The 26,865-nt window shown below is 38.1% G+C and overlaps 1 protein-coding gene across 8 annotated transcripts in view; it reads right to left on the bottom strand.

Annotated features, from left to right (window-relative positions):
* Positions 1-26,865, bottom strand: part of SEC22A (SEC22 homolog A, vesicle trafficking protein) — a 73,115-nt gene that overhangs the window by 21,445 nt on the left and 24,805 nt on the right. For all 8 annotated transcript variants that reach the window (XM_032406695.1, XM_032406701.1, XM_032406699.1 and 5 more), the window contains one exon: positions 5,729-5,844. In XM_032406695.1, coding sequence (XP_032262586.1) covers positions 5,729-5,844 — 116 coding nt within the window. The remainder of the gene's footprint in view (positions 1-5,728; positions 5,845-26,865) is intronic.

Raw genomic sequence — 26,865 nt, 5'->3', positions numbered from 1 at the left:
TTAATGCTTAAATAATAGGTGCTAATACTCATTTTTATTACTTAAAATCTGAATAGTATATTATATGGTTCAAAGAATAAAAATAATATACAAGGCATATACTGTGAAGAGTCTCATTCCTACCCTGCTTCCCATCTATCCAGTTCCTACTGCACTTTTTAGTCTCTTATTGTTCAAGAGTTTCTTTATGCAAATTGAAAAATATTACTATTTTCCCTGGCCATCTTTGGTGTGGGTATTTGGGGCTGAGTTGAGAGGGACTAGTGGGTGCAGGGTCAGGGGATCTCCACTGGCTTTCTCCAAATGGCCAGCATTCTCAGAGGGCACAAAATTATACACCTGACCTACAACCTGAATCACACTTCTAGACCCAGGTTCCACCCCGGCCAGCACACTGACATGCCCTCCCGGCCTGTGTGAAGGGGAAGGCTCAGCCCCTCCACGAGAAGAGAAAGCCAATCCACCATCTCCTAAGAGGTGGCTGGGGACAACAGGCTGTACTTTAACTGCTACGTGGAGCCACACCTCATGAAAAATCAAATCCCAGAGGCTGCTCCTCCCTTCCTGGTCTTTGTTTTAATGTTGGTGTGTGGTATGCATGTGTGTGTTTAAATTAATGGATTTTTATCTTTAGAGCAGGTTGACAGAAAATTAAGCAGAGTGTGTACTACAGAGAGTTCCCATATACCCAGCTCCTTCCCTGCTCAGAGTTTCCTCATTATTAACATCTTACATTAACGTGATACATCTGTTACAACTGATGAGCCAACAGTGACACATGATCATTAACTAAAGTCCATAGTCTACATTAGGGTTCACTCTTTGTGTTGTATGTTCTTTGGGTTTTGACAAATGTATAATGACATAACCACCATTACAGTAACATACTGAAGAGTTTCACAGCCCTAAAAACCCCATGCCCCAACTATTCATCCCTTCCTACCTCCCTCCAAACCCCTGGCAACCACTGATCTTTTTACTTACTGTCTCTATAGTTTTGCCTTTCCTAGGAGGTCATATAGTTGGAATCATTTAAGTATGTGGTTTTCTCAGACTTCTTTCATTAAGCAATGTGCATTTAAGGTTTAGCCATGCCTTTTTGTGGCTTGAGAGCTCATTTCTTTTTATTACTGAATAATACTCCATTGTACAGATTGCCAGTTTCTTTCACCTTTTGAAGGACATCTTAGTTGCTTCTAGTTTTTTGAAATTACAAGTAAAGCAGATATAAACATTCATGTGCAGGTTTTTGCGTGGACATAAGTTTTCTATTCATTTTAGGTAAATATACCTCGGAGCATGATTGCTGGATCATACAGTAAGGCTATGCTTAGCTTTGTGAGACAGTCAAACTGTCTTCTAAAGTGACTGTACCATTTGGCACTCCCACCAGCATTGAATGAAGAGTTCGTATTGTTACATATCCTAACATTTGGTTTTGTCAGTGTTTTGGATTTTGCCATTCTAGGAGTTTAGTGGCATCTGATTGTTTTAATTTGCAATTCCTTAGTGACATATGATGTTGGACATCTTTTCATGTGTTTTGTCACCTGTATATCTACTTTGGTGGGGTGTCTATTCCATTCTTTTGCCCAATTTTTTATTGCATTATATACTTTCTTGAGTTTTAAGAGTTCTCTGTATGTTTCAGACACATGCCCTTTGTCAGATGTGTTCTGTAAATATTTTCTCCTAATCTGTGGCTTATCTTTTCATTCTCTTAATGTCCTTCACAGAACAAAAGTTTTTAAACTTCCATGGATCATATTTTTGGCGTTGTATCTAAAAAGTCATCACCAAACCCAAGGTCATCTCGGTTTTCTCCTGTTATCTTTTATAAGTTTTTACATCTTACATTTAGGTCTGTGATCCATTTTGAGTTAACTTTTTTTTTTTTTTAAAGATTTTATTCATTTATTTCACAGAGAGAGCGAGAGAGCACAAGCAGGGGGAACAGTAGAGGGAGAGGGAGAAGCAGGCTCCCCGCTTGGCAGGGAGCCCAATGAGGGGCTCAACCCCAGGACCCTGAGATCATGACCTGAGCTGAAGGCAGACGCTTAACCATCTGAGCCACCCAGGCACCCCTTAACTTTTTTTAATTAAATGTATAAAATCTGTGTCTGGATTTATTATTTTTTGCATGTGGATATCTAGCTATTCCAGCACCATTTGTTGAAAAGATTCTTCTTCCTCCACTGAATTGCTTTTGTTCCTTTGTCAAAGATCAGTTGACTATACTTGTATGGGTGTATTTCTGGGCTCTCTATTCTGTTCTATTGATCCATCTGTCTATTGTTTTGCCAATGTCACACTGTTTTAATTGTTACAGCTTAATAGTAAGTCTTGAAGGGGCGCCTGGGGGGCTCAGTTAAACACCTGCCTTCTGCTTGGGTCATGATCCCAGCCCAGCATAAGGCTCCTTGCTCAGCGGGGAGTCTGCTTCTCCCTCTCCCTCTGCCTGCCACTCCCCTGCCTGAATGCATGCTGTCAAATAAATAAAATCTTTAAAAAAAAAAATAGTCTTGAAGTTGGTTAGTGTCAGTGCTTTGATTTCTTTTTCCTCAGTATTGTGTTGGCTATTCCAAGTCTTTTGCCTTTCCATATAGGATCATTTAGTCAATATCTACAAAATAATTTTCTGGGATTTTGTTTGGGGTTGTGTTGAATCTACAGATCAAGCTGGGAAGAACTAACATCTTAACAATACTGAGTCTTCCCACTCATGAACTTGGAATGTCTCTCCATTTATTTAAATCTTCTTTCTCTTATCAGAGTTTTACAGTTTTTCTCATATAGATCTTATTTATGTTTTGTTAAATTTATTCTTAAGTGCCTCGTTTTTGGGGATGCCAATATAAATAATATATTGTTTTAATTTCAAATTTCAATTGTTCCTTGCTGATATAAAGTAATTGACTTTCATATATTAACTTTGGATCCTGTGACCATGGTATAATCATTTATGAGTTCCAGGAATTTGTCAATTCTTTGGGATTTTCTACATAGACAATCAGAACATCTGTGAATAAAGACAGTCGTATTCCTTCTTTCCCAATCTGTATGCCTTCTGTTTTCTTGTCTTACTGCATTAACTAGGTTTCCCAGTACAATGTTGAATAGGAATGGTTAGAGGAGACATCCTTGTCTTGTTCCTGATCTTAGGGAGGAAGCTTCTAGTTTCTCATCAAGTATGGTATTAACTGTAGGGTTTCTGCAGATGTTCTTTATCAAACTGAGGAAGCTCCCCTTTATTCCGAGTTTGTGGTGAGTTCATGAACAGGTACTGGATTTTGTCAAATGCTTTTTCTGCATCCACAGACATGATCATATGATTTTTCTTCTTTAGCCTGTTGATGTGATGGATTACATTAACTGTTGAATGTTGCACCAGCCTTGCATACCTGGACTAAATCCCACTTGTCTGTGGTATATAATTCTTTTTATATATCGTTGGATTCAATTTGCTAATATCTTGTTGAAGAGTTTTCCATCTGTGTTCATGAGTTACACTGGTTTGTGATGTCTTTTTTATATGTCAACAGGCTGAGAAATCTCAGAGCCATCAGTCAGTTCCATGTAAGTGGTAATCAGTTTAATCAGATTATTGTTCTTCTAAAACCTAAACAACAACTGTGATGAGGCAAAGACGTTACTGTGCAGAGGGAAAACATGAAACACTCAGAAATCAAGGCAGGCATCAGCTAGCTGTAGCAGCTCAAAAGCATGAAAAGCTGTAGTTTATACTATTTTCCTTACTTTTGAAGTTGTGAATCAAAAGAAGGAGAAGGAAAGAATCAGTCCAGGAAGATGAGGGGTAAGATATCTGAGTGCCTGAAAGAAACTATTTTCTTTAATAGATTTTGTGAGATAAAACAGCCTTGTCAGATTTTTAACTTAAAAATAATGGGGGTCTAAGCCCCCAGCTCCACACTTAGACACTGTCTTCTGGGTCAGGGATGGTAAGGCTCTGTAACACAAAAACTTTTCTACCCAGATCTGCTCCCTCCCCTTATTTATCAATTTGATAATTTCAAAGAACCTGAGAATTTTTTTTTAACCACAGAAAACCATCTTCACAATTTTTGCAAACTCTAAATTATACCATTATTTACTTAATAAATTCCATAAAGTTATTAAAATTAATTTTAAAAGGAAAATTTTATATCTCTATCATTAATCTTACCCAATACAGAAGCTACACATTAACATACACTAAAAACATAACTCCTAAAATTAAAAATGTTTATCCCTCTACCACCTAAAGTCATCTACTGTGCAACTAGTGGTAAACGTGCCTCATACTTTGAGAAATAATCATCAAATTCAGCCTTCTCCTTCATTTTATAAGTAATGAAACTGAGGACCAGAAAGTAAAGTGAGCTATTTAAGGTCACAGAGCTAATCAGGAGCTGAGCTGGAGCCAAACCCTTCTCTCTTTCCTCCACAAACAAAAACCAACTCTTCACCCACCTATACTACTGTTCTTTCCACTTTTTTTTAAAAAAGGAAGAGGATATCTTATTTATTAACTTTTCAGTCAGCTTTCTCCAAATTGCCTTTTTTTTTGGTAGGTTGTCTAACTGGCTCAAAACTGAACTCTTGCTGGAATAAAGCTGACCTGGCTAGAGAACAGGGACAGGAACACCAAGGGACAGTAGCCAGCTGTCCTGTGCCTGAAAGGGAAGAGGGGTTTTACCTCAGGGTCCAGGATGTTTGAAAAAAGAATTGAAAAGTCATGAGAAACCTACCCCTACCCCTACCCACTCAAGGGATAGCTCAGCTGCCTGGAACCCGTGATGTCCTCTGCTATTGGCTTCATACAGCTGAGGACATTCGGAGGGTACTCAGAATGGTACTCTCAGAGTGTTCCCCAAACTAACAAGCAATTTTAAAAAAGAATATAAGGTGTGTTAAGTGGGTTTTTAAGAATGGTATTCTGAGCTTAATGCTGACCAAAAACAGAGAACTAATTTACATGTGGAAGTATCAAAAAAAAAAAATTTTTTTTTTTAGAGGGAGTAGAAACAAAGGTAAGGAAAGCTGTCCAGTCTGAAATGTGCTAAACTTTAAGAAGGGAAGTTTCAAAAAGTTTACAAAAAGAGAAAAATTTAGTATATTCTGATAGCCACAGTCTCTGGAAAAAACTTCACTGGAGAACAACATAGTTGTAATATCTGAAAAAAATAGTGGTTTCAGGTAGCCACCAACAAAAAGGAGAAAGAACAGATAAAGTGGAAATACATAGAAGTAGGACAAAAACCTGCCCATAACTGCCCCCTTTTTTCTTCCATTCTTCTCTATCCACTCAGATCCTTTTAGGTCCAGCTCAGACCTTCTCCACAAAGCACCTTTCTCCTATGCTGACTTATATTGACTACTCCTCTTCCAAACTCTACATACTTGGCAATTATTCATATGCTGCTTTGCCCCCTCCCAATTCGACTCTAGGCTCTGAGACGGCAGCACTCATGTCAGACATACCTTGGTGTCCCCAGAGTACCTAATAAACTGTGCCTCTTGCAGAGTCAATAAATCAATACATGCTGAGTCAAACAAGCCAACTAGAAATCATCGTTCTTAGAGGAAAGGGAGACTAGGGAAGGCATAAAGAATACAGAATCTGAACATGCACCACAAATTGTACTATACCCAAATCAATTCAAATCAACTGAGTTACAAGTAGAATCAACAGGCACAGTCACCTGAAATTGCAAAAATAGTACAGTACCTGCAAAAGACTTTCTATGGCATGAAAACCTCGAATTAAATTCAGAGCTCCACATAAAAGACTGAGGATAAATGCCACAATCCCTGACAGAGTCGCTGGTTCCAGTCGCTGGTGAGCTGGAAAAGAAATGGTTAGAAATGAACACCACTATCGCATGTCAATACCTAAACTTATGTAAAATGAAATTCCCTTCTCAATTTAAATGGGTCAAACACGGATTAATCTTCATAAAGTTATTTATTAAGATATTAGTAATTATTTTTTTAAAATGCAAAATGTCTGACAACATGAGAGCTTCATTGCCCCAAACTCAAGTTCAATCAACTTCTTTTTCTCTACTTTTTTAAGAGACATCTAATGTGCACTTGGGGTATAAAGGCTAAGGAGTGCTCACATCTGGCAGTGAATCATGTAAAAAAAAAACCTTACTGCCTAAATAGGTCTGCCATTTGCAAGGAGTTGCAAATATTTGCAAAGGTGACTTTGCCTGAAAGATCACTGCATAATTCCTACTTTTTCTGAAAATGCTTAGATAACATTTTTAAAAACAAACATAGCTTGCTTTTTTTAAGCAAAACTCTCCCTTATTTGGGTTCCAGGGCTATAAATATCATGGGATATAGGTGAAAGCTCCTGTATAATCACCAATCTGAACTTCACAATAGAATAGTCTTATATCTATGAAGTTCCTGATCTCTGAAGATCACTGGAGGACCACGACAAATGATAAAACACTAGCTGAAGAAGTGACCACTTCCTCTTCACAAATGCATCTCCTTATCTGTCAGGGCTTTAGCAGTGTAAGACATTTACTTATACAACAGTTTCACTTTATCATCATCTTGGGCTTAACAGAATTAACAACTGAGTTTAAATGAAAATACAAAACTAAATACATAATCATCTAGACCTCAAAAAAGAGACAGAAGGAAAGAGAGGACAACAGAACTACAGTTAAAATCACTGAAGTGTAAAAGCCCTAACAATGAAGTTAATGGGGTGGAACATTAATATAAGGAAAGGCTTAAATCTTTGCAACTTATATTCAGCCATTACAGCAGAAAAGCTTCCCGAAACAGTTCACAGAAACACAAAACCCCACATATCACAAGAAAGTATTTGTTCCTCAAGTTCAGCAGAAAATGCTAAGATGGGAAACATTTTCTGTACTTTCTTCTGTGCCTAAGCTGATTGCTGGGTCTCTCAATCAATTTCCTTGAGATTTTAATATGAAAACAAAAAATTAAATATCTGTAAAGTATTAATACCAAGTTTTATGTCAGTAGGGGAAAAAAAACCTCACAATTTAAAAATCTATCCAACTAGTCTACCAATTAGTCATGTTTTGTATCCCCTGTCCATCCCTCCCCATACCCTCTCAGTAGTAAGGGAAAACTGGCCTCTAATAAAAAAAGAAATCCTTAATATGGGCCTCGAGCATAAAACTACCTGACAACTAAACAGATTACATAAATCGTACTTCTAAAGTATACAAGTTTACCTTACCAAAAAACCCAAATAATATTCTGTATTATAACTAAAAAATCTTAGCTGTTTATGGTCAAGTATGGCCATTCTTGAATGGGAAAATATTACCATTTTAATGTGCTGATCAATGTCTATTTAAGAAATAAATAATTGACTATATAAATTAACGTTTCTAATATTTATCTCTTGGCCTTAGAGCACTCTCCTTATAATATACCATTTATTATTAAAATTATTTCAAAACGACCAGAAATATTTTTAAAAGCATGAAAGCAAATGACAAGCCTCTTTTAACAAAGACAAGGCATATATTATGCTGAAGGACAGGCTGGAGCTGTGCCAAAATCACTGTGGGAAAGAAATTCTCAAGTGGAGATTCACCCACTCCCACCCTATCTCCTTCCCTAGGACCAGTGGGAATGGTTACCAAAAGAAAACTCCATCTGCATACAACATGAGGGTGACACTCCCTAAGGACAATTTCTCATGTTAACAACTGAACAAAATATTTAATCACATTTTAAAGTATTATGTGATATCTGCTACTTTCTATTTCAGTGAAACAAATTTTAGATTCATTGTTATCCACAAATGCTTACTTCACACTTCAATTTGGCACCATGATAAGTACTATTAGGTAGAGAGTAGATTTGGAACAGTAACAAATGCGAGGCAATGTAGAAAAAAAAAGTTACTGAATCCAAAATAGTGTTACCTGGTCAGTTTTTGTTTTGTTTTTGCTATTACTGTCTTTTGCTACAATGCCTTTTCTTTAATTAGTCTCCTTGAGCCCAATAATGGCATTTTCATGACAAAATTAAATTTTGTATAAACCCAATAATTAATGAAGTTTAGAAAAGTTTCTAAAGAAGTAAATCTCTTGGAACCAAAAGGCTATTGCTTATAGGGAATTAATATATTTACTCAGCAAATACCTTTTAGCATAATTCTGTATAAGACATTGTGCTTTAGAAAATACAATAAACAATCTGCCCTCAAGATACTTCTAGTCTTTTGAAGGGAAAAAAACAGATAAGCCTGTGAAAGTAATAAGCATTCTAAACTGAAAGAGTTAAGAAATTCTGAAGAGGAGCGGCGCCTGGGTGGCTCAGTCGGTTAAGCATCTGTCTTCGGCTCAGGTCATGATCCCAGGGTCTTGGGATCAAGCCCTGCATCCTGGGATCAAGCCCTGCATCAGCTCCCTGCTCAGCAGGGAGTCTGCTTCCCCTCCCCTGGTCCCCCTGCTTGTGCTCTCTCTGTCAAATAAATAAATAAAATCTTAAAAAAAAAAAAAAAGAAAGATAAAAGAAAAAAAAATTCTGAAAAGGAAAGATAACTAGGGGGAAGGTGGTGATACAGGAGTGGTAAGAAAACCAGGGAAGATCTTTAAAGATGGTTAAAATTCAGACAGGCACAAATGGGAAAAACTGCATTTCCGCAGAGAAAAGAATGTGAGCATGGAGGTGGAAATGAGATGCAAATAATAAGAGCATGAACAACTACTACTACCACTACCTCTGCTAATCCTACTACCTCTGCTAATCCTACTAATAGTGGCTATTCTCAACGTACCAGGCACAAGTGTTTATATACATGATCTCAGTCACCCCTCCAAGAACCCAATGCAGTAGGCACTATAATTATCCTTATTTTTTCAGATGAAACTAAGGTTTAGGGAGATTAGGTAATTTGCCCAAAGTTAAGTAAATGAACTGGGATTTAAACCCAGCTAGCCTGACAACTAGAACTCATGTTCATAACCACTTTGCCACTGGGCATTGTTACTGGTTTTGTTTGGCTTAAAAGGATGTTTACGAAGAGAAGGAAGAAATAAGGTCAGAAAGGGGGTTGAAGCTAATTAATAGACAGTTGGAAATACTAGACTAAAAATTATGAACAAGTTAGACAATGGGGAAACACTGAAGAGCAAGAGACCAATATAATTAACGCTATGCTTAAGGAATATTAATCCATCAATGGGCTGTAAGGAGATTAAAAGCAGGAAGACAAATAATATTTTTTTAGTGCTTTCTTGGTAGGTACACTTTGTCCCACTTACCCTTCAAAATGCGGTACTTCATAAGGCAGGAATGACTAAGTTCTTGGTGTCTGAATTTTTTCATCTGTCAGTGGAGATGTTAAATAATTTGCTATAAATCAGACAGCTAGTAAGTGTCATCTTCACAATTAGCACTTGGGTCTACAAGACTGCAAAGCCAATGCTCTTTCTACAAATCTACCTTAGGGAGTCATTGCAAAAGACTGGCTGATATGAGGACCTGAATTTGGATAGTGATAGCAGGAATGAAGAAGAAAGAGGTGAGTGATACTACTGGGGTTAAAACTAGTAGACATAACAACTATTTATATACGGGAAACAAAAGGGAAGAAAATTAAATAAAATGTCAGGGTTTTAAGTGTGGATGATTGGAAAGTTAATGGTGCTACCAACAAAGCCACTGGAAGAAATTCAGGTTTGATCAAGAGTGGAGACATTTTAAATGTATCGAACTTGTAGTGATAATGAGGCGTGTTTAACAAGCAATGGAAGAATGGAAGAGTAGCAGAGCTGGAGAAACAAATGAGGTTTGTATCTGAAAGGAAGGGTTGGGATGAGAGTACTAAGGAAAGAAGTAGGCCAAGGGCAAATCTTTGGCAAACAGTATCTTCACAGGGAGGATGAGGAGTCAGGAAGACAGATTTAGGAGAAGAGGAGGAAGAAAGAGCCTCAGAAGCCTAGGAAGGGGAGGCCATCTGGAAGAAAGATATGGATATCAATGTCTGTGGACAGGCCAAAGACAATCTGAACTCAAAACAACAAAAAAAAAAGATTAGATTTATTGACTAAAAGATGATTGTTGACCCTTTATAAAACAGTTTTAGAAGAGTGAAGGCAAAACTCAGACTGCAAGACGCTAAATAACTGTTAATGGTAAAAGAGAGAAGCAGTGACTGAATGCTACCGCCGTTAAAGAAAACCAGGATGACAGCCTGACAGATATACTAGGACTGAGAAATAATTATTTTTCCACTGTAATGCAGTAGAAGAGGGAGATCTGAATACATTTGTAAGTAGAATGAAAAAAATTCAGTGAAGAGGAAATAAGAGTCAAGAGAAAGGGAAAATGATGACAGAGAATACCAGAACAATCATTATGAAGATTCAAAATGATGGTACCATTCTAACCTTCAAACATCATAATACCACAGTGCCTATGCTTTGAGTAAAAACAAAGTTCAGGAGGTAGAGTCATTCAATGATGCCCCAAATATCTGGAGAAACAGGTTTTAGAACATACAAGAGAAATTTCAGGTCAATTCCATCTAAATGAGCATAATTTATGACTAAATTATGACTGAGGCTAATTGTATGGTATTAAATACACTATTCTTTTCACCAGTGAGGCCCTTTCTTACATCATTACCTGACAAAAGCCTGTATGTTCTTCAAGGCCCTGGGGCTTAAAAGTGGTACTTCCTATTTATCTCTGTTTATCTTTTGGAACATGTATCACATTCTATCTTGTATTTTACTTATTGGCGTGTGTGTGTGTATGTGTGCATGTGTGTGGGAGAGAGAGAGAAAGAGAAAGAGGAAGGGAGAGAGAGAAGAGAGAAAGAGAGATTAGGAAATTTATTTGCCTTGTGGGGCAACTGCCATATAGAGTACCATTCTCAGCCAACTGACAAATTGTCTACAAAATTACAAAGGTGGAAAAAAAGGCTGATTAACCTAGTGTTTATCCTAAAAACAACGTGTCAAAGAAACAGAAAAATGTACTGAATTTAGAGTTTTGTTAAGTTTTTTTAAATAAAAGCAAAATATAAAATTAAAAAGATTAGCAACACTAAATGTTGGTGAGAATGTAGAGCAATTGAAACTCTCATACACTGCTTGTGGAAATGTAAAATGGTACAACTACTTTAGAAAACCAGCAATTTCTCAGAGTCAAACATGTACCTCACTTTTGACTTGGCAAATTCCACTGCTCATATTTACTCAAAAGAAATGAAAACATGTCAACAAAAGACAAATGTTTGTAGGAGCTTTATAACCCAAAACTGGAAACAAGCTAATGTTCATCAGCAGACTGTGGCCTGTTCATACAATGACTACTACTCAGCAACAAATAGGATCAAAGTATAGAGACCTACAACATAGGACATTGTACTAAAAGAAGCCAAACACAAGAGTCACACTACATAATCTTGTTTATATAAAGTTCTAGAACAAACAAAATTAAAAATAACTAGAGTGTAAAGGATTAGAACAATGGTTGTCTGGAGGAAGGGTGGAGATTGGGAAGAGACATGAAAGAACTTCCTGGGGAGATGGAAATATTCTACATCGTGATAGGAGTATGTATTAGTTTTTTTTCTTATATTCTGTATTTTGATGCTTTGATATCTTGGGGCCTTGCTGGTCCCAGAGGACAGCCCTTCCCAGGGCTATCTAATTCCTAGAGATAGCAAACAACTCACCTCTAAGAGTGCTTTCCAAAAGCAAACCCCCTAATCCAAAGCCCACACTTGACCTCCTATATGGGGCTCTCACACTCAGGGCCACTATCCCCCTGACTGAATCACCCCAAGGTCAGGTATCAGACAACTAAGGACAGCCCTATATCCCAGAGCCTGCTGTAAGTAACTCAAGCTAGCCAATCTAAACCTGCTTACCCTGCCTCTTCAGTTCCTTCCTCGGGAAAGCACAATAAATGCTCTTGCTCACGTTTTCCTCCCACTCCTTTACCTCCTGACCAACACCTGCACTTCCCCCCCTTGCCCTGGGTGGAATAGTGTGCACCCTTCCCATGGGATCTGAGAATAACAAACTACCTTTGCAGTGGCGGCTGTCTCCTAATCTGTTGGCCTTATCATACCTGAATAATAATAAAATCTATACTTTTAAAAAGAGTGGTTTATACAAATGTATCCATGTGTCTAAACCATACAGCAAAGATCTGTGCATTTTAATATGTGCAAATTTCCCTTAAAAAAGAAAAGAACCACAGGGGCGCCTGGGTGGCTTAGTCAGTTAAGTGTCTGCCTTCGGCTCAGGTCATGATCCCAGGGTCCTGGGATCAAGTCCTGAGTCGGGCTCCCTGCTCCACGGTGAGCCTGCTTCTCCCTCTCCTCCCCGCTTGTGCTCTCTCTTGCTCAGTCTCTCTCTCTCTCAAATAAATAAAATCTTAAAAAAAAAAAAAAAAAAAAAAAAGAACCACAGAAGTAAATTATAAAGTAGATGAGTGGATAGTGGGGTGGGGATACAGATGAAATAAGAACGGCAAAATGTTGATATAGTTATTATAACTGGGTGACAGGTACATAAAAGTTCATTATACTGGGGGGCGGAGCAAGATGGTGGAGTAGTAGGAGACCTGGATTTCGTCTGTCTCAGGAATTCAGCTGGATAGGGATCAAACCATTCTGAACACCTACAAACTCAACAGGAGATCGAAGAAAAGAATAGCAACAACTCTCTGAACAGAAAAGGGACCACTTTCTGGAAGGCAGGACATGCAGAGAAGCGAATCCGAGGCGATATTCGGGAGGACAGACGGCAGGGGACGGGGCCTCCGTCGGCCGCTTCTGGCAAGTGCTACAGAGCGGAGCACAAAATCGGAACTTTTAGAAGTCGGCTCCAGAGGGATGTCACTCCAGTGGCTAAGCAGGGGGTGGAACCCTTGTGGGACAGTGTGGTCTCAGGAGCCTCGGGGTCACAGAAAGACCGGGGGTGCCTGAGGGCGGGAGAGCTCCCAGGTATCGGAGCGGGGAAGCCAGCTGCAGAGACGGAGCCCAGGCGCGGGCTCTCAGCTCGGGGTTGCCATAAACTGTGATCCGCGGCACAGTCAGACCACTGCTCTTCCAGCAGGGACCCAACAAGCGACAGATCCGGGGAGACTCCCCTTCCTCCCCTGGGAGGAGCGGCACGGGAGCGCACCACACGGATCTGCTGGGTTTGGAGACTCCACCCGGGGTCGTGTGCCAGAGAAAGAAACAGTCACAGGCCGGGTGAGCACGGAGTACGGCCAGAGACCGGGGAGACGGGAGTGATTGACTGCTTTTCTCTGGGGGCTCACTGAGGAGCGGGGCCCCGAGTTCTCGGCTCCTCCGGGGCGGAGACTGGGAGGCCGCCGTTTTCACTCTCGTCCTCCAAAGCTGTACGGACAGCTTGCAGGGAACAAAAGCTCCCGAGAGCAAACCCGAGGAGATAACTTAGCCCGGACCTGCAAGGGCGGGGAAATTCCGCCTCCGGCAAAGACATTTGGGAACCACAGCAACAGGCCCCTCCCCCAGAAGATCAGCGAGAACAGCCAGCCAAGACCAAGTTTACCGATCAATGAGAACGGCAGAACTCCAGCGCTAGGGGAATACTGCACATAGAATCCATGGCTTTTTTTACCATGATTCTTTAGTCTTTCAAAGTTAATTTTTTTTTAACTTTTTTTTTTTTCTTTTTTCCTTTTTCAACCAACATCTTATCAATCCCTTTTTTTAAAAAAAAAAATTTTATTTTTCATTTTTAGAGTCATATTCTATCCCTTCATAGTAGTTACTCTTATCTTTGGCATATATATATAAGTTGTTCTCTCTTTAAAATTGTGAGATACAGGCGACTGGGTGGCTCAGTCGTTAAGTGTCTGCCTTCGGCTCAGGTCATGGTCCCAGGGTCCTGGGATCGAGCCCTGCATCGGGCTCCCTGCTCAGCGGGAAGCCTGCTTCTCCCTCTCCCACTCCCCCTGCTTGTGTTCCCTCTCTCGCTGTTGTCTCTGTCAAATAAACAAATAAAATCTTTAAAAAAAATTTTTTTTTGAGATAGTTTCTTCTAACAAATCAAAATATACCCTAAATCTCTAGTGTATGGCTTTGTTCTAGTCTCCTGCCTGATCACATTCTCTCCTTTTTTTGAAATCCTCTTCTTTCTATTTTCAAACAACTTATCAATTCCTTTTATAAAATTTTTTATAATTTTCATCTTTACACTCATATTCCAACCCTTCATCATATCAACCCTTATTTTTGTACATATATAAGTTTTTCTTTCTTTAAAATTTTTGGGAGGCACTTTCTTCTAATAGACCAAAATACACCCAAAATCTAGTGTGTGGCACTGATCTATGCACCAGCCTGATCATATTTGATCATATTCTGTTTTTTTTGTTTTCTTTTGTTCTGTTTTTGTTTGTTTTTATCTTTTTCTTTTTTCTTTCTTTCCCTTTCTTTTCCCCCAGCTTCAGGTCTTTTCTGATTTGTTTAGAGTATATTTTCTGGGGACGTTGTTACCCTGTTAGCATTCTATTCTCTCATTCATCTGTTCTCCTCTGGACAAAATGACAAGATGGAAAAAATCACCTCAACAAAAAGAACAAGAGGTAGTACCGACTGCCAGGGACCTACTCAATACGGACATTAGTATGATGTCGGATCTAGAGTTCAAAATCATGACTTAAAGATACTAGCTGGGCTTGAAAAAAGCATGGAGGTTATTAGAGAAACCCTTTCTGGAGAAATAAAAGAACTAAAATCTAACCAAGTTGAAATCAAAAAGGCTATTACTGAGGTGCAATCAAAAATGGGGGTGCTAACTGCTAGGATAAATGAAGCAGAAGAGAGAATCAGTGATCTAGAAAACCAAATGATGGAAAATAAAGAAGCTGAGAAACAGAGATAAACAACTACTGGATCACGAGGGCAGAATTCGAGAGATAAGCGATACCATAAGACGAAACAACATGAGAATAATTGGGATCCCAGAAGAAGGAGAAAGAGAGAGAGGGGCAGAAGGTATATTGGAGCAAATTATAGCAGAGAACTTCCCTAATTTGGGGAAGGAAACAGGCATCAAAATCCAGGAGGCACAGAGAACCCCTCTCAAAATCAATAAAAATAGGTCAACACCCCGACATCTAATAGTAAAACTTATGAGTCTCAGAGACAAAGAGAAAATCCTGAAAGCAGCTCGGGAGAAGTGATATGTAACCTACAATGGCAGAAACATTAGATTGGCAACAGACCTATCCACAGAGACCTGGCAGGCCAGAAAGGACTGGCAGGATATATTCAGAGCACTAAATGAGAAAAATATGCAGCCAAGAATACTATATCCAGCTAGGCTGTCATTGAAAATAGAAGGAGAGATAAAAAGCTTCCAGGACAAACAAACACTAAAGGAATTTGCAAACACGAAACCAGCCCTACAAGAAATATTGAAAGGGGTCCTCTAAGCAAAGAGAGAGCCTAAAAGCAACATAGACCAGAAAGGAACACAAACAATATACAGTAACAGTCACCTTACAGGCAATACAATGGCACTAAATTCATATCTTTCAATAGTTACCCTGAATGTAAATGGGCTAAATGCCCCAATCAAAAGACACAGGCTATCAGATTGGATTAAAAAACAAGACCCATCGATATGCTGTCTGCAAGAGACTCATTTTAGACCCAAAGAACCCCCAGATTGAAAGTGAGGGGGTGGAAAACCATTTACCATGCTAATGGACACCAAAAGAAAGCTGGGGTGGCAATCTTTATATCAGACAAATTAGAATTTAAACCAAAGACTGTAATAAGAGATGAGGAAGGACACTATATCCTACTTAAAGGGTCTATCCAACAAGAAGATCTAACAATTATAAATATCTATGCCCCTAATGGGAGCAGCCAATTATATAAGGCAATTAATAACAAAAAGCAAAGAAACACATTGACAACAATACAGTAATACTGGGGGACTTTAACAACCCCCTCACTGAAATGGACAGATCATCTAAGCAAAAGATCAACAAGGAAATAAAAACTTTAAATGACACACTGGACCAAATGGACTTCACAGACATATTCAGAACATTCCATCCCAAAGCAACGGAATACACATTCTTCTCTAGTCCCCATGGAACATTCTCCAGAATAGATCACATCCTAGGTCACAAATCAGGTCTCAACTGGTACCAAAAGATTGGGATAATTCCCTGCCTATTTTCAGACCACAATGCTTTGAAACTAGAACTCAATGACAAGAGGAAAGTCGGAAAGAACTCAAATACATGGAGGCTAAAGAGCATCCTACTAAAGAATAAACGGGTCAACGAGGAAATTAAAGAATTTAAAAAATTCATGGAAACCAATGAAAATGAAAACACAACTATTCAAAATCTTTGGGATGCAGCAAAGGCAGTCCTAAGAGGAAAGTATATAGCAATACAAGCCTTTCTCAAGAAACAAGAAAGGTCTCAAGTACACAACTTAACCCTACACCTAAAGGAGCTGGAGAAAGAACAGCAAATAAAGCCTAAACCCAGCAAGAGAAGAGAAATAAAGATCAGAGCAGAAATCAATGAAACAGAAACCAAAAGAACAGTAGAACAGATAAACGAAACTAGGAGCTGGTTCTTTGAAAGAATTAACAAGATTGATAAACCCCTGGCCAGACTTATCAAAAAGAAAAGAGAAATGACCCAAATCAACAAAATCATGAATGAAAGAGGAGAGATCACAACCAACACCAAAGAAATACAAATAATTATAAGAACATATTATGAGCAACTATATGCCAGCAAATTAGCTAACCTGGAAGAAATGGATACATTCCTAGAGATGTATCAACTACCAAAACTGAACCAGGAAGAAATAGAAAACCTGAACAGACCTATAACCACTAAGGAAATTGAAGCAGTCATCAAAAATCTCCAAACAAACAAAAGCCCAGGGCCAGATGGCTTCCCAGGGGAATTCTACCAAACATTTAAAGAAGAATTAATACCTATTCTTCTGAAACTGTTCCAAAAAAATAGAAATGGAAGGAAAACTTCCAAACTCGTTTTATGAGGCTGCCATTACCTTGATCCCAAAACCAGACAAAGACCCCATCAAAAAGGAGAATTACAGACCAATATCCTTGATGAACATGGATGCAAAAATGCTCACCAAAATACTAGCCAATAGGATCCAACAGTACATTAAAAGGATTATTCACCATGACCAAGTGGGATCTATCCCTGGGCTGCAAGGTTGGTTCAGTATCTGCAAATCAATCAACGTGATACAATACATTAACAAAAGAAAGAACAAGAATCATATGATCCTCTCAATAGATGCAGAAAAAGCATTTGACAAAGTACAGCATCCTTTCTTGATCAAAACTCTTCAGAGTATAGGGATAGAGGGTACATACCTCAATATCATAAAAGCCATCTATGAGAAACCTACAGCGAATATCATTCTCAATGGGGAAAAATTGAGAGCTTTCCCCCTAAGGTCAGGAACGCGGCAGGGATGTCCACTATCACCACTGCTATTCAACATAGTATTAGAAGTGCTAGCCACAGCAATCAGACAACAAAAAGAAATAAAAGGCATCCAAATAGGCAAAGAAGTCAAACTCTCACTCTTTACAGATGATATGATACTTTATGTGGAAAACCCAAAGACTCCACCCCAAAACTGCTAGAACTCATACAGGAATTCAGTAAAGTGGCAGGATATAAAATCAATGCACAGAAATCAGTGGTATTCCTATACACCAACAAGACAGAAGAAAGAGAAATTAAGGAGTCGATCCCATTTACAATTGCACCCAAAACCATAAGATACCTAGGAATAAATCTAACCAAAGAGGCAAAGGATCTGTACTCAGAAAACTACAAAATACTCATGAAACAAATTGAGGAAGACACAAAGAAATGGAAAAACGTTCCATGCTCATGGATTGGAAGAACAAATATTGTGAAGATGTCAATGCTACCTACAGCAATCTACACATTCAATGCAATCCCCATCAAAATACCATCTACTTTTTTCAAAGAAATGGAACAAATAATCCTAAAATTTGTATGGAACCAGAAAAGACCCCGAATAGCCAGAGGAATGTTGAAAAAGAAAAGCAAAGCTGGCAGCATCACAATTCCGGACTTCCAGCTCTATTACAAAGCTGTCATCATCAAGACAGTATGGTACTGGCACAAAAACAGACACATAGATCAATGGAACAGAATAGAGAGCCCAGAAATGGACCCTCAACTCTATGGTCAACTAATCTTTGACAAAGCAGGAAAGAATGTCCAATGGAAAAAAGTCTCTTCAACAAATGGTGTTGGGAAAATTGGACAGCCACATGCAGAAGAATGAAACTGGACCATTTCCTTACACCACACACAAAAATAGACTCCAAATGCTTGAAAGACCTCAATGTGAGACAGGAGTCCATCAAAATCCTAAAGGAGAACACAGGCAGCAACCTCTTCGACCTCAGCCACAGCAACTTCTTCCTGGAAACGTCACCAAAGGCAAGGGAAGCAAGGGCAAAAATGAACTATTGGGACTTCATCAAGATAAAAAGCTTTTGCACAGCAAAAGAAACAGTCAACAAAACCAAAAGACAACTGACAGAATGGGAGAAGATATTTGCAAATGACATATCAGATAAAGGGCTAGTATCCAAAATCTACAAAGAACTTATCAAACTCAACACCCAAAGAAAGAAGAATCCAATCAAGAAATGAGCAGAAGACATGAACAGACATTTTTCCAAAGAAGACATTCAAATGGCCAACAGACACATGAAAAAGTGCTCAACATCGCTCGGCATCAGGGAAATCCAAATCAAAACCTCAATGAGATACCACCTCACACCAGTCAGAATGGCTAAAATTAACAAGTCAGGAAATGACAGATGTTGGAGGGGATGCGGAGAAAGGGGAACCCTCCTACACTGTTGGTGGGAATGCAAGCTGGTGCAGCCACTCTGGAAAACAGTATGGAGGTTCCTCAAAAAGTTGAAAATAGAGCTACCATACGATCCAGCAATTGCACTACTGGGTATTTACCCCAAAGATAACAAATGTAGTGATCCGAAGGGGTACGTGCACCCCGATGTTTATAGCAGCAATGTCCACAATAGTCAAACTGTGGAAAGAGCCAAGATGTCCATCGACAGATGAATGGATAAAGAAGATGTGGTATATATATACAATGGAATATTATGCGGCCATCAAAAGGAATGAGATCTTGCCATTTGCAACAACGTGGATGGAACTGGAGGGTGTTATGCTGAGCGAAATAAGTCAATCAGAGAAAGACATGTATCATATGACCTCACTGATATGAGGAATTCTTAATCTCAGGAAACAAACTGAGGGTTGCTGGAGTGGGGGGTGGGGTGGCTGGGTGACAGACATTGGGGAGGGTATGTGCTATGGTGAGCGCTGGGAATTGTGCAAGACTGTTGAATCACAGATCTGTACCTCTGAAACAAATAATGCAATATATGTTAAGAAAAAAAAAAGATAGCAGGAGGGGAAGAATGAAGGGGGGGGAAATCGGAGGGGGAGACGAACCATGAGAGACGATGGACTTTGAAGAGCAAACTGAGGGTTCTAGAGGGGAAGGGGGTGGGAGGATGGGTTAGTCTGGTGATGGGTATTAAAGAGGGCACGTTCTGCATGGAGCACTGGGTGTTGTGCACAAACAATGAATCATGGAACACTACATCAAAAACTAATGATGTAATGTATGGTGATTAACATAACAATAAAAAATAAAAAAAAAAGATGAAGCTCACACACACACAAAAAAGTTCATTATACTATTCTGTTTACTTTGTAGCTATTTAAAATTTCTCCATGATAAAATGTTTTAAAAATAAAACAGGATAAAAGTAGGACATAGTGTTTAACTTAACATATTGACCCTATGATGGATAGCAGAACATCTGTAGACTGCAGAAAATTATAGAAAAAATTCATGCTAGACTGGGGGGGAGGGGTCAAAAGGTCAAAAAGAGAAAAAGTCAAGAAACCAAAAGTAAGATACTCTAACAGAGAAAAAGGCCTGAAAAATAATATCTGTCAAATAACTATTAACCAAATTCCAAAATAGAGTAAATAATTTTATTTAGGAAAACAAACTCAGAGACTACAGAAAGTATTACCCAGGCTTTGTCTGGATTAAAAGATAATTTTGTTAATATTAAAATAAGTTCTAATTGTGAATTACTTTAAAAACTTTTCTTAAAACTTCTCTTTCTTAAAACAATGATCAAATCCCAGATTTCCCATTTTCCCAGTGTTTCCTGTCTGGTGATCCAGCAGACTACAGGTCAGAGTGGGGACTTAGGGGAGTCAAACAATACATGAACTTTCTAACAGAATTTGTCTCTTGGTATGTCAAGTTGGATGGACCCCTACCCCAAATTAAAGATTAATTTTCTAGATCCTGAGTGTGTACATTAATGGACAGATATTCTGGCAGCAAAACTGACTGCCAGACCTATGGAATTAGAACTATTAGAGAAGGAAAGGCCAATGGAAGCCATGGAGCTTCCCCCACCCAAACATCATCAAAATATTAATCCCTAAGGTAAATGCAGAAATCAGTGTCACCATCCAAAGCTTACTAAAATATAAACAGATAGTGATTCCTACTACACACCCATTTAACTCTCCAGTTTAAGGCTCCAAAATGAGAGTGCCTAGGAGGATGACAACAGATTACTGTGGGTTCCAACTGCACATGCTTTTCCAGGTACAGTCTCCATATGGAACAACAATTAATTCCATGACATGTAGGTACTAATTTGCTAACACTTTCTTCTCTACCCTAATAAACAGAGAAAATCAGATGCATTTTACTTTTACCTGATAAAGATAGCAGTACATAGGGGCGCCTGGGTGGCTCAGTCAGTTAAGCATCCGACTCTTGATTTTGGCTCAGGTCATGATCTCCGGGTTGTGAGACTGAGCCCCATGTCAGGCTCCACACTGAGCATGGAGTCTGCTTGGGATTCTCTCTCCCCCTCCCTCTACCCCCATTGCTCGAGCTATCTCCCCCCCTCAAAAAAGAGAGAGAGAGAGAGAGATAGCAGTACATTTAGTATATTGCCACGAGGTTATATCAACTCTAAGCCAGAGATGAGTCTATAGCAGGGGTTGGTAAACTATGACCCACAGGCTAAATCCAGCCCACCACCTGTTTTTGTAAATAGAGCTTTACTGCAACACAGCTTTACCTATTCTTTTACACATTGTCTATGGCTGTTTTGTACTATACCAGCAGAGTGAAGTAGTTGCAACAGAGACCATTTAGCCTATAAAAGCTAAAGTATTTGCTATCTCGCCATTTACAGAAAACGTTTGCTGACTCTTGGCCTACAAGGACTCAGCTTCTTAACACCCCATGGAACATTATACTGATCCACTTTGTTGATAACCTCATGCTGACAAGATCTGAAGAACAGACAGTAGATACCTTGGGATGATACATGTATGCCAGAGTGTGGAAAATAATAACAAAATTATAGGAGCCTACCACTTCAGTCGAGTTTCTGGTGGTTAATGGTCTAGAGTATATTGAATGTAAAGATCAAGTTGCAACTTGCAACCCATACCACTAAGAAAAGGTATGCTGCTGAGTATGCCTTTCTAGATTTCAAAAGCAACATTACGAGACTTGGGTATACTGCTCCAACATGTTTACTGAATAACAATGGCTGAAGAGGGCCAAAGCAACAGAAAGATCGAGACTGCATTACAGACTACTTTGCCACTCAGCCCTTACACCTCACAGATCTAATGGTGTTCAAAATATCTGTGGAAGATAGAGATAATGTTTTGAATCTGTAGCAAATTTGGAAAGAAGAATCATAAAAAAGGATCCTGGGTTTTGAAGCAATGACATGGCCCTTACGCAAAAAGAAAAATGTTTTCATTTCAAGAACTAGTTCCTGGCTTGCTTGTTGGCCATAGCAGAAACTAATGGCCCTACCATGAAATATGAGGTATATACTATAAACCCTAAGGCACCCATAAAAACAAACAAATGAAATGAAGAGGTATAATAAGTCAACCAAGAACAGAAAATGGATCAAAAAATAATTTAAAGGAAGGCAGAAAAAGAGAGAAAGGTGACTAAAAACAGATGGGATAAAAAGAAAACAACCATGATGGTAGGTTTAAACCCAACCATATCGGGGCACCTAGCTGCCTAGTCAGTGGAGCACGCAACTCTTGATCTTGGGGTTGTGGGTTTGAGCCCCATAAGTGGTGCAGGGATTACTTAAAAATAAAATCTTAAAAAACAAAACAAAAAAACCCCAACCACATTAATAATCACATTAAATGTAAGTGGCCTAAACACCTAAAAAAAGGCAGATGTCAAATTGGATTTTTTTTTTCAACAGACTCAACTAAGTAATACCTAAAAGCAACCATTGTAAATAGACACAGAAAGGTTAAAAGAAAAAAGACAGAAAAAGATACACCATTCCCATACTACTTAAAAAAGTTAGAGTGGCTATATTAATAAAGTAGATTGCAGAACTAAGAATATTACTAGGGATAAGGAAGGTCATTTCAAAGTGACAAAGGCGTCTATGCACCAAGAGAACGATCCTAAATATTTAATAAGCTTTAAAATATATAAAATAAAAACTGACAAACCTAAAAGGAGAAAGATACAAATTCACAAATATAGTCAGAGAGTTCAACACCACTTTCTCAATAATTGAGAGTCGACAGAAAATTAGAAAGGATATGAAAGATTTGAACAATATCAACCAACTTGATCTAAATGACATTTATAGAATTCCACCCTACAATAATAGAATACACATTCTTTTCAACACAGAACACAGAAAAATGGCTAAGACAGAACATATTCTGGGAGAGTAAAACAAGTCTCAATAAATTTAAATGAATTAGAATCATACAAAATTTGGTATCTGACCACATGGAGTTAAGTTAGAAATCAAGAAATGAAAGATACCTGGAAAAATCTCTAAATACTTAAAACCATATAACACACTTCTAAGTAACTCATGGATCATAAAAGAAACCAAAATGGAAATTAAAAAGCATTTTATTATTTTTTTTAGATTTATTTATTTATTTGACAGAGAGGGACAGTGAGAGAGGGAACACAAGCAGGGGTAGTGGGAGAGGGAGAAGCAGGCTTCCCACAGAGCAGAGAGCCCGATGTGGGGCTCGATCCCAGGACCCTGGGATCATGACCTGAGCTGACGGCAGACGTTTAATGACTGAGCCACCCAGGAGCCTCAAAAAGCATTTTAAACAGTATGAAAATGAAAATACAATATATTAAAATTTACGAATGTAGCTAAAGCAATATTTAGAGGGAAATATATACTACTAAATGCCTATTAAAGAAGATCTCAAATAAAAAATAACCTCCACTTTTTTTTTTTAAATAACCTCAACTTCTGCCTAAAAACCTAGAAAAAGAAGAGCAAATTAAACCCTAAGTTAGCAGAAGACAGGAAGGAATAAAGATCAGATCACAAATCAATGAAATAAAAAACAAAAACAATAAAAAGTCAATGAAACCAAAAGCTGGTTCTTTAAGAAAATCAATAAAAATGCTAAGCTCTAATAAAAATAAGAAAAATGCAAAAGACAAAAATGTCCAATATCAGAAATGAGAATGGTTGTATCACAACTCTACAGATATTAAAGGGATAAGAGATTATTAACTTATGCCAAAAAATGCATTAACTTAGGTGAGATGAACAGATTCCTTCAAAAAATACAAACTACTAAAACTCACTCAAGAAACAGATAACTTGAACATCCATCAAAGAAACTGGTTTGTAGTTAAAAACCTTTCCACAAAGAAAACCAGAGGCTCAAAAGGCTTCACCGTACTGAACAAAGAAGAAGAAATAAAAATTCTACAGAAACATTTCTGAAAAAATTGAAAATGGAATATCTCCCAATTTATTCTGAGGCCAATGTTATCCTGATAGCAAAACCAGACAAAAACATTACAAAAAAGGAAAACTATAAACCAAATCCCACATGAAAACATACATAAAATATCTAAATAAAATTTTAGCAAATTGAATCTCACAATATACAAAAAGGATATTATGACCAAGTGGGATTTATCACAGAAACGCAAGGTTGGTTTAACATTTGAAAAGCAATCAATGTAATTTACCACAGAAAGACTTTAAAAAGAAACATCATACAATCATCTCAATAAATAAATTTAGACAAAGTATTTGACACAATCCAACTTTCATTTATGATACAAACCACTCATCAAACTGGGAATATAAGGGAATTTTATCAACTGGATAAAAAAGCATTTACATAAACCCTAAGTTAACATCATATTTAACTATGAAAGACTGAATGCTTTCCCTGCTAAGATCAGGAACACTGCAAGGATAGCCACTCTTGCCATTTCATTCTTTCAGTATATTTTTGTTAAGCACAGAATTCCACATTTGCAGTTATTTTCTTTTATCCTTTAGAAGATACCATTAAGTGGTCTTCTGGCTTCCAGGACTCCTATGAGAGAGAGAGAGAGAGAGAGAGAGAGAGAGAGAGAGTGTGTGTGTGTGTGTGTGTGTAATGGTTTGTGTTCATGTAATCCAAGTGCCTGGTGATTTATGCCTGGTTACTTCACTGTTTACCAAACATTCTATTTTCAAAATATTATTGTAGATAAAATTTGAAGCTTATGTGACAATTTCCTCTAGGAAAGATGTTTGTTTGCTTCTGCCAGATCTTTGGAGCATAGCACTGTGGAATTCACTCAATCCAATTTTAGAGATCAATATGATTCAAAACTAAGCTGCAGTCCTCATAAAAGACTTTCTACTTCATATTCCTGTCAACCCATATTCCTAGAGTGCTGACATCCAAACCCAAAGCTAGGGGGTTGTTCATGAGGTCCATCAGCTTGGTGGACCCTGCTTTCTAATACCTGTCTCCCTAGTCTTGAGTGGCTGCCAGCTGTTCCCTCCAGAACTGGTAAAAGCCCCAAAAGAAAAAGTAGCTCCGAACATTAAGCTCATCTCCATAGGCCTCCACCCTCTTCTGTATCCCAGTAATTCTTAGTAATCTTGTTGGATATCCAAAGACTTCGGTAAGACTATATTTTAAATTAAATTCTGTATCATATTAGACCTACATATTCTTTTTTTTAGACCTACATATTCTATAGAATGTATACGTTCCATTCAGCTTTCCTACATGTATTTTGTGGAACTATTGGTCTGAACTGCCTACTCCATCACTACTGGAAGTAGAAGTCTCAAAGTAATAACCCTCTCATTTATTACTGATTTTAAAAATTGAAATATAATTTGAATACAATAAAATTTGCCCTTTAGAAGTATATAATTCAGGGGCACCTGGGGGGTGCAATCAGTTAAGCATCTGACTCTTGATTTCGGCTCAGGCCATGATCTCAGGGTCATGAGATCAAGCCCCACATCAGGCTCTGTACTGAGCATTGGAGCCTGCTTAAGATTCTCTCTCTCTCTCTGCCCTGCCCCTACTCACAAGCGCACATGCGCTCTCCCTAAAAAAAAAGTATATTAAATCAGAAGTTTTTAGTATTCACAGAATTGTGCAATCATTATCTAATTCCACAATTTTCATCACCTCAAAAAGAAATCTCAAAACCATTAGTAGTCACTGCCTATTTCCCTGTACCCCTCCAGCTCCTGTCAACCATTAAGCTACTTTCTGTCTCTATGGATTTGCCTATTCTGGACATTTTGTATAAATGAAACTATAAATATATGGCCTTTTGTATCTGGCTTCTCTCACTTAGCATAATGCTTTTAAGGTTCATCCATGTTGTATCATGCATCAATACTTCATTCCTTTTTTACTCCTTAATATTCTGTTGCATGCATACACCATATTTTGTTTATTCATTCATTAGATGATGGATGTTTGGGTTATTTCAACTTTTTGGCTTCTATGAATAACAGTGCTATAAATATTCATGTACACATTTTTATTCAGACTTACATTTTCAACTCTCTGGGGTACGTACCTACGAGTTGAATTGTGAGGTCATATGGTAACTCTACATTTACCTTTTTGAGGAACTTCCAAAGTATTTTCCAAAGTAGCTCACCATTTCGCAACCCTACCAGCATTATAGGAGGGTTCCAATTTCTCCATATCCTTGCTAATACTTGTTACTATTTTTTAAAACTACAGCCATCCTAGTGGGTGTGAAATGGAATCTCCTTTATCATTTTGCTTTCCATTTCACTATGACTAATAATGTGGAACATCTTTTCATGTGTTAATTAGCCAGTTGCACATTTTCTTTGTAGAAGTATTTATTCAAATCCTTTTCTCATTTTAAAATTGGATTATTATCTTTTTATTGTTATTGTGTTATATATTCTGGACACAAATCCCTTAGGAAATACATGATTTGTCTGTGGATTATCTTCAATTTATTGACAGTGTCTGTTGAAGAACAAAATTTTTAACTTTGGGGGTGTCTGGGTGGCTCAGTCAGTTAAGTGTTAAGTGTCTGACTCTTGGTCTCAACTCAGTTCTTGATCTCAGGGTTGTGAGTTCAAGCCCTGCACTGGGCTCCACACTGACTGTAAAGCCTACTTAAAAAAAAAATTTTTTTTAAACGTCAATCAAGCCCACCTTAATTTTTTTTTTCCACTGTGCTTTTGGTGTCAAATCTAAAAAAACACTGTCTAATACAAAGTCACAAAGATTTACATCTATGTTTTCTTCTGAGAGTTGTATAGTTTTAGTGGTTAAATTTAGGTCTTTGATCCATTTTTAGTTTTTAAAATTTTGTGTATTTCTAAGAATATGCCCATTTCATTCAAAGTTGTCTAATTCATTGACATAAAACTGTTC

The sequence above is a fragment of the Phoca vitulina genome, unplaced genomic scaffold, assembly GCF_004348235.1.
Source record: "Phoca vitulina isolate PV1807 unplaced genomic scaffold, GSC_HSeal_1.0 scaffold8, whole genome shotgun sequence".
NCBI lineage: Eukaryota > Metazoa > Chordata > Mammalia > Carnivora > Phocidae > Phoca > Phoca vitulina.
The sequence above is the reverse complement of the archived record's forward strand: the minus strand, read 5'-3'. Positions and strand labels throughout refer to the sequence as shown.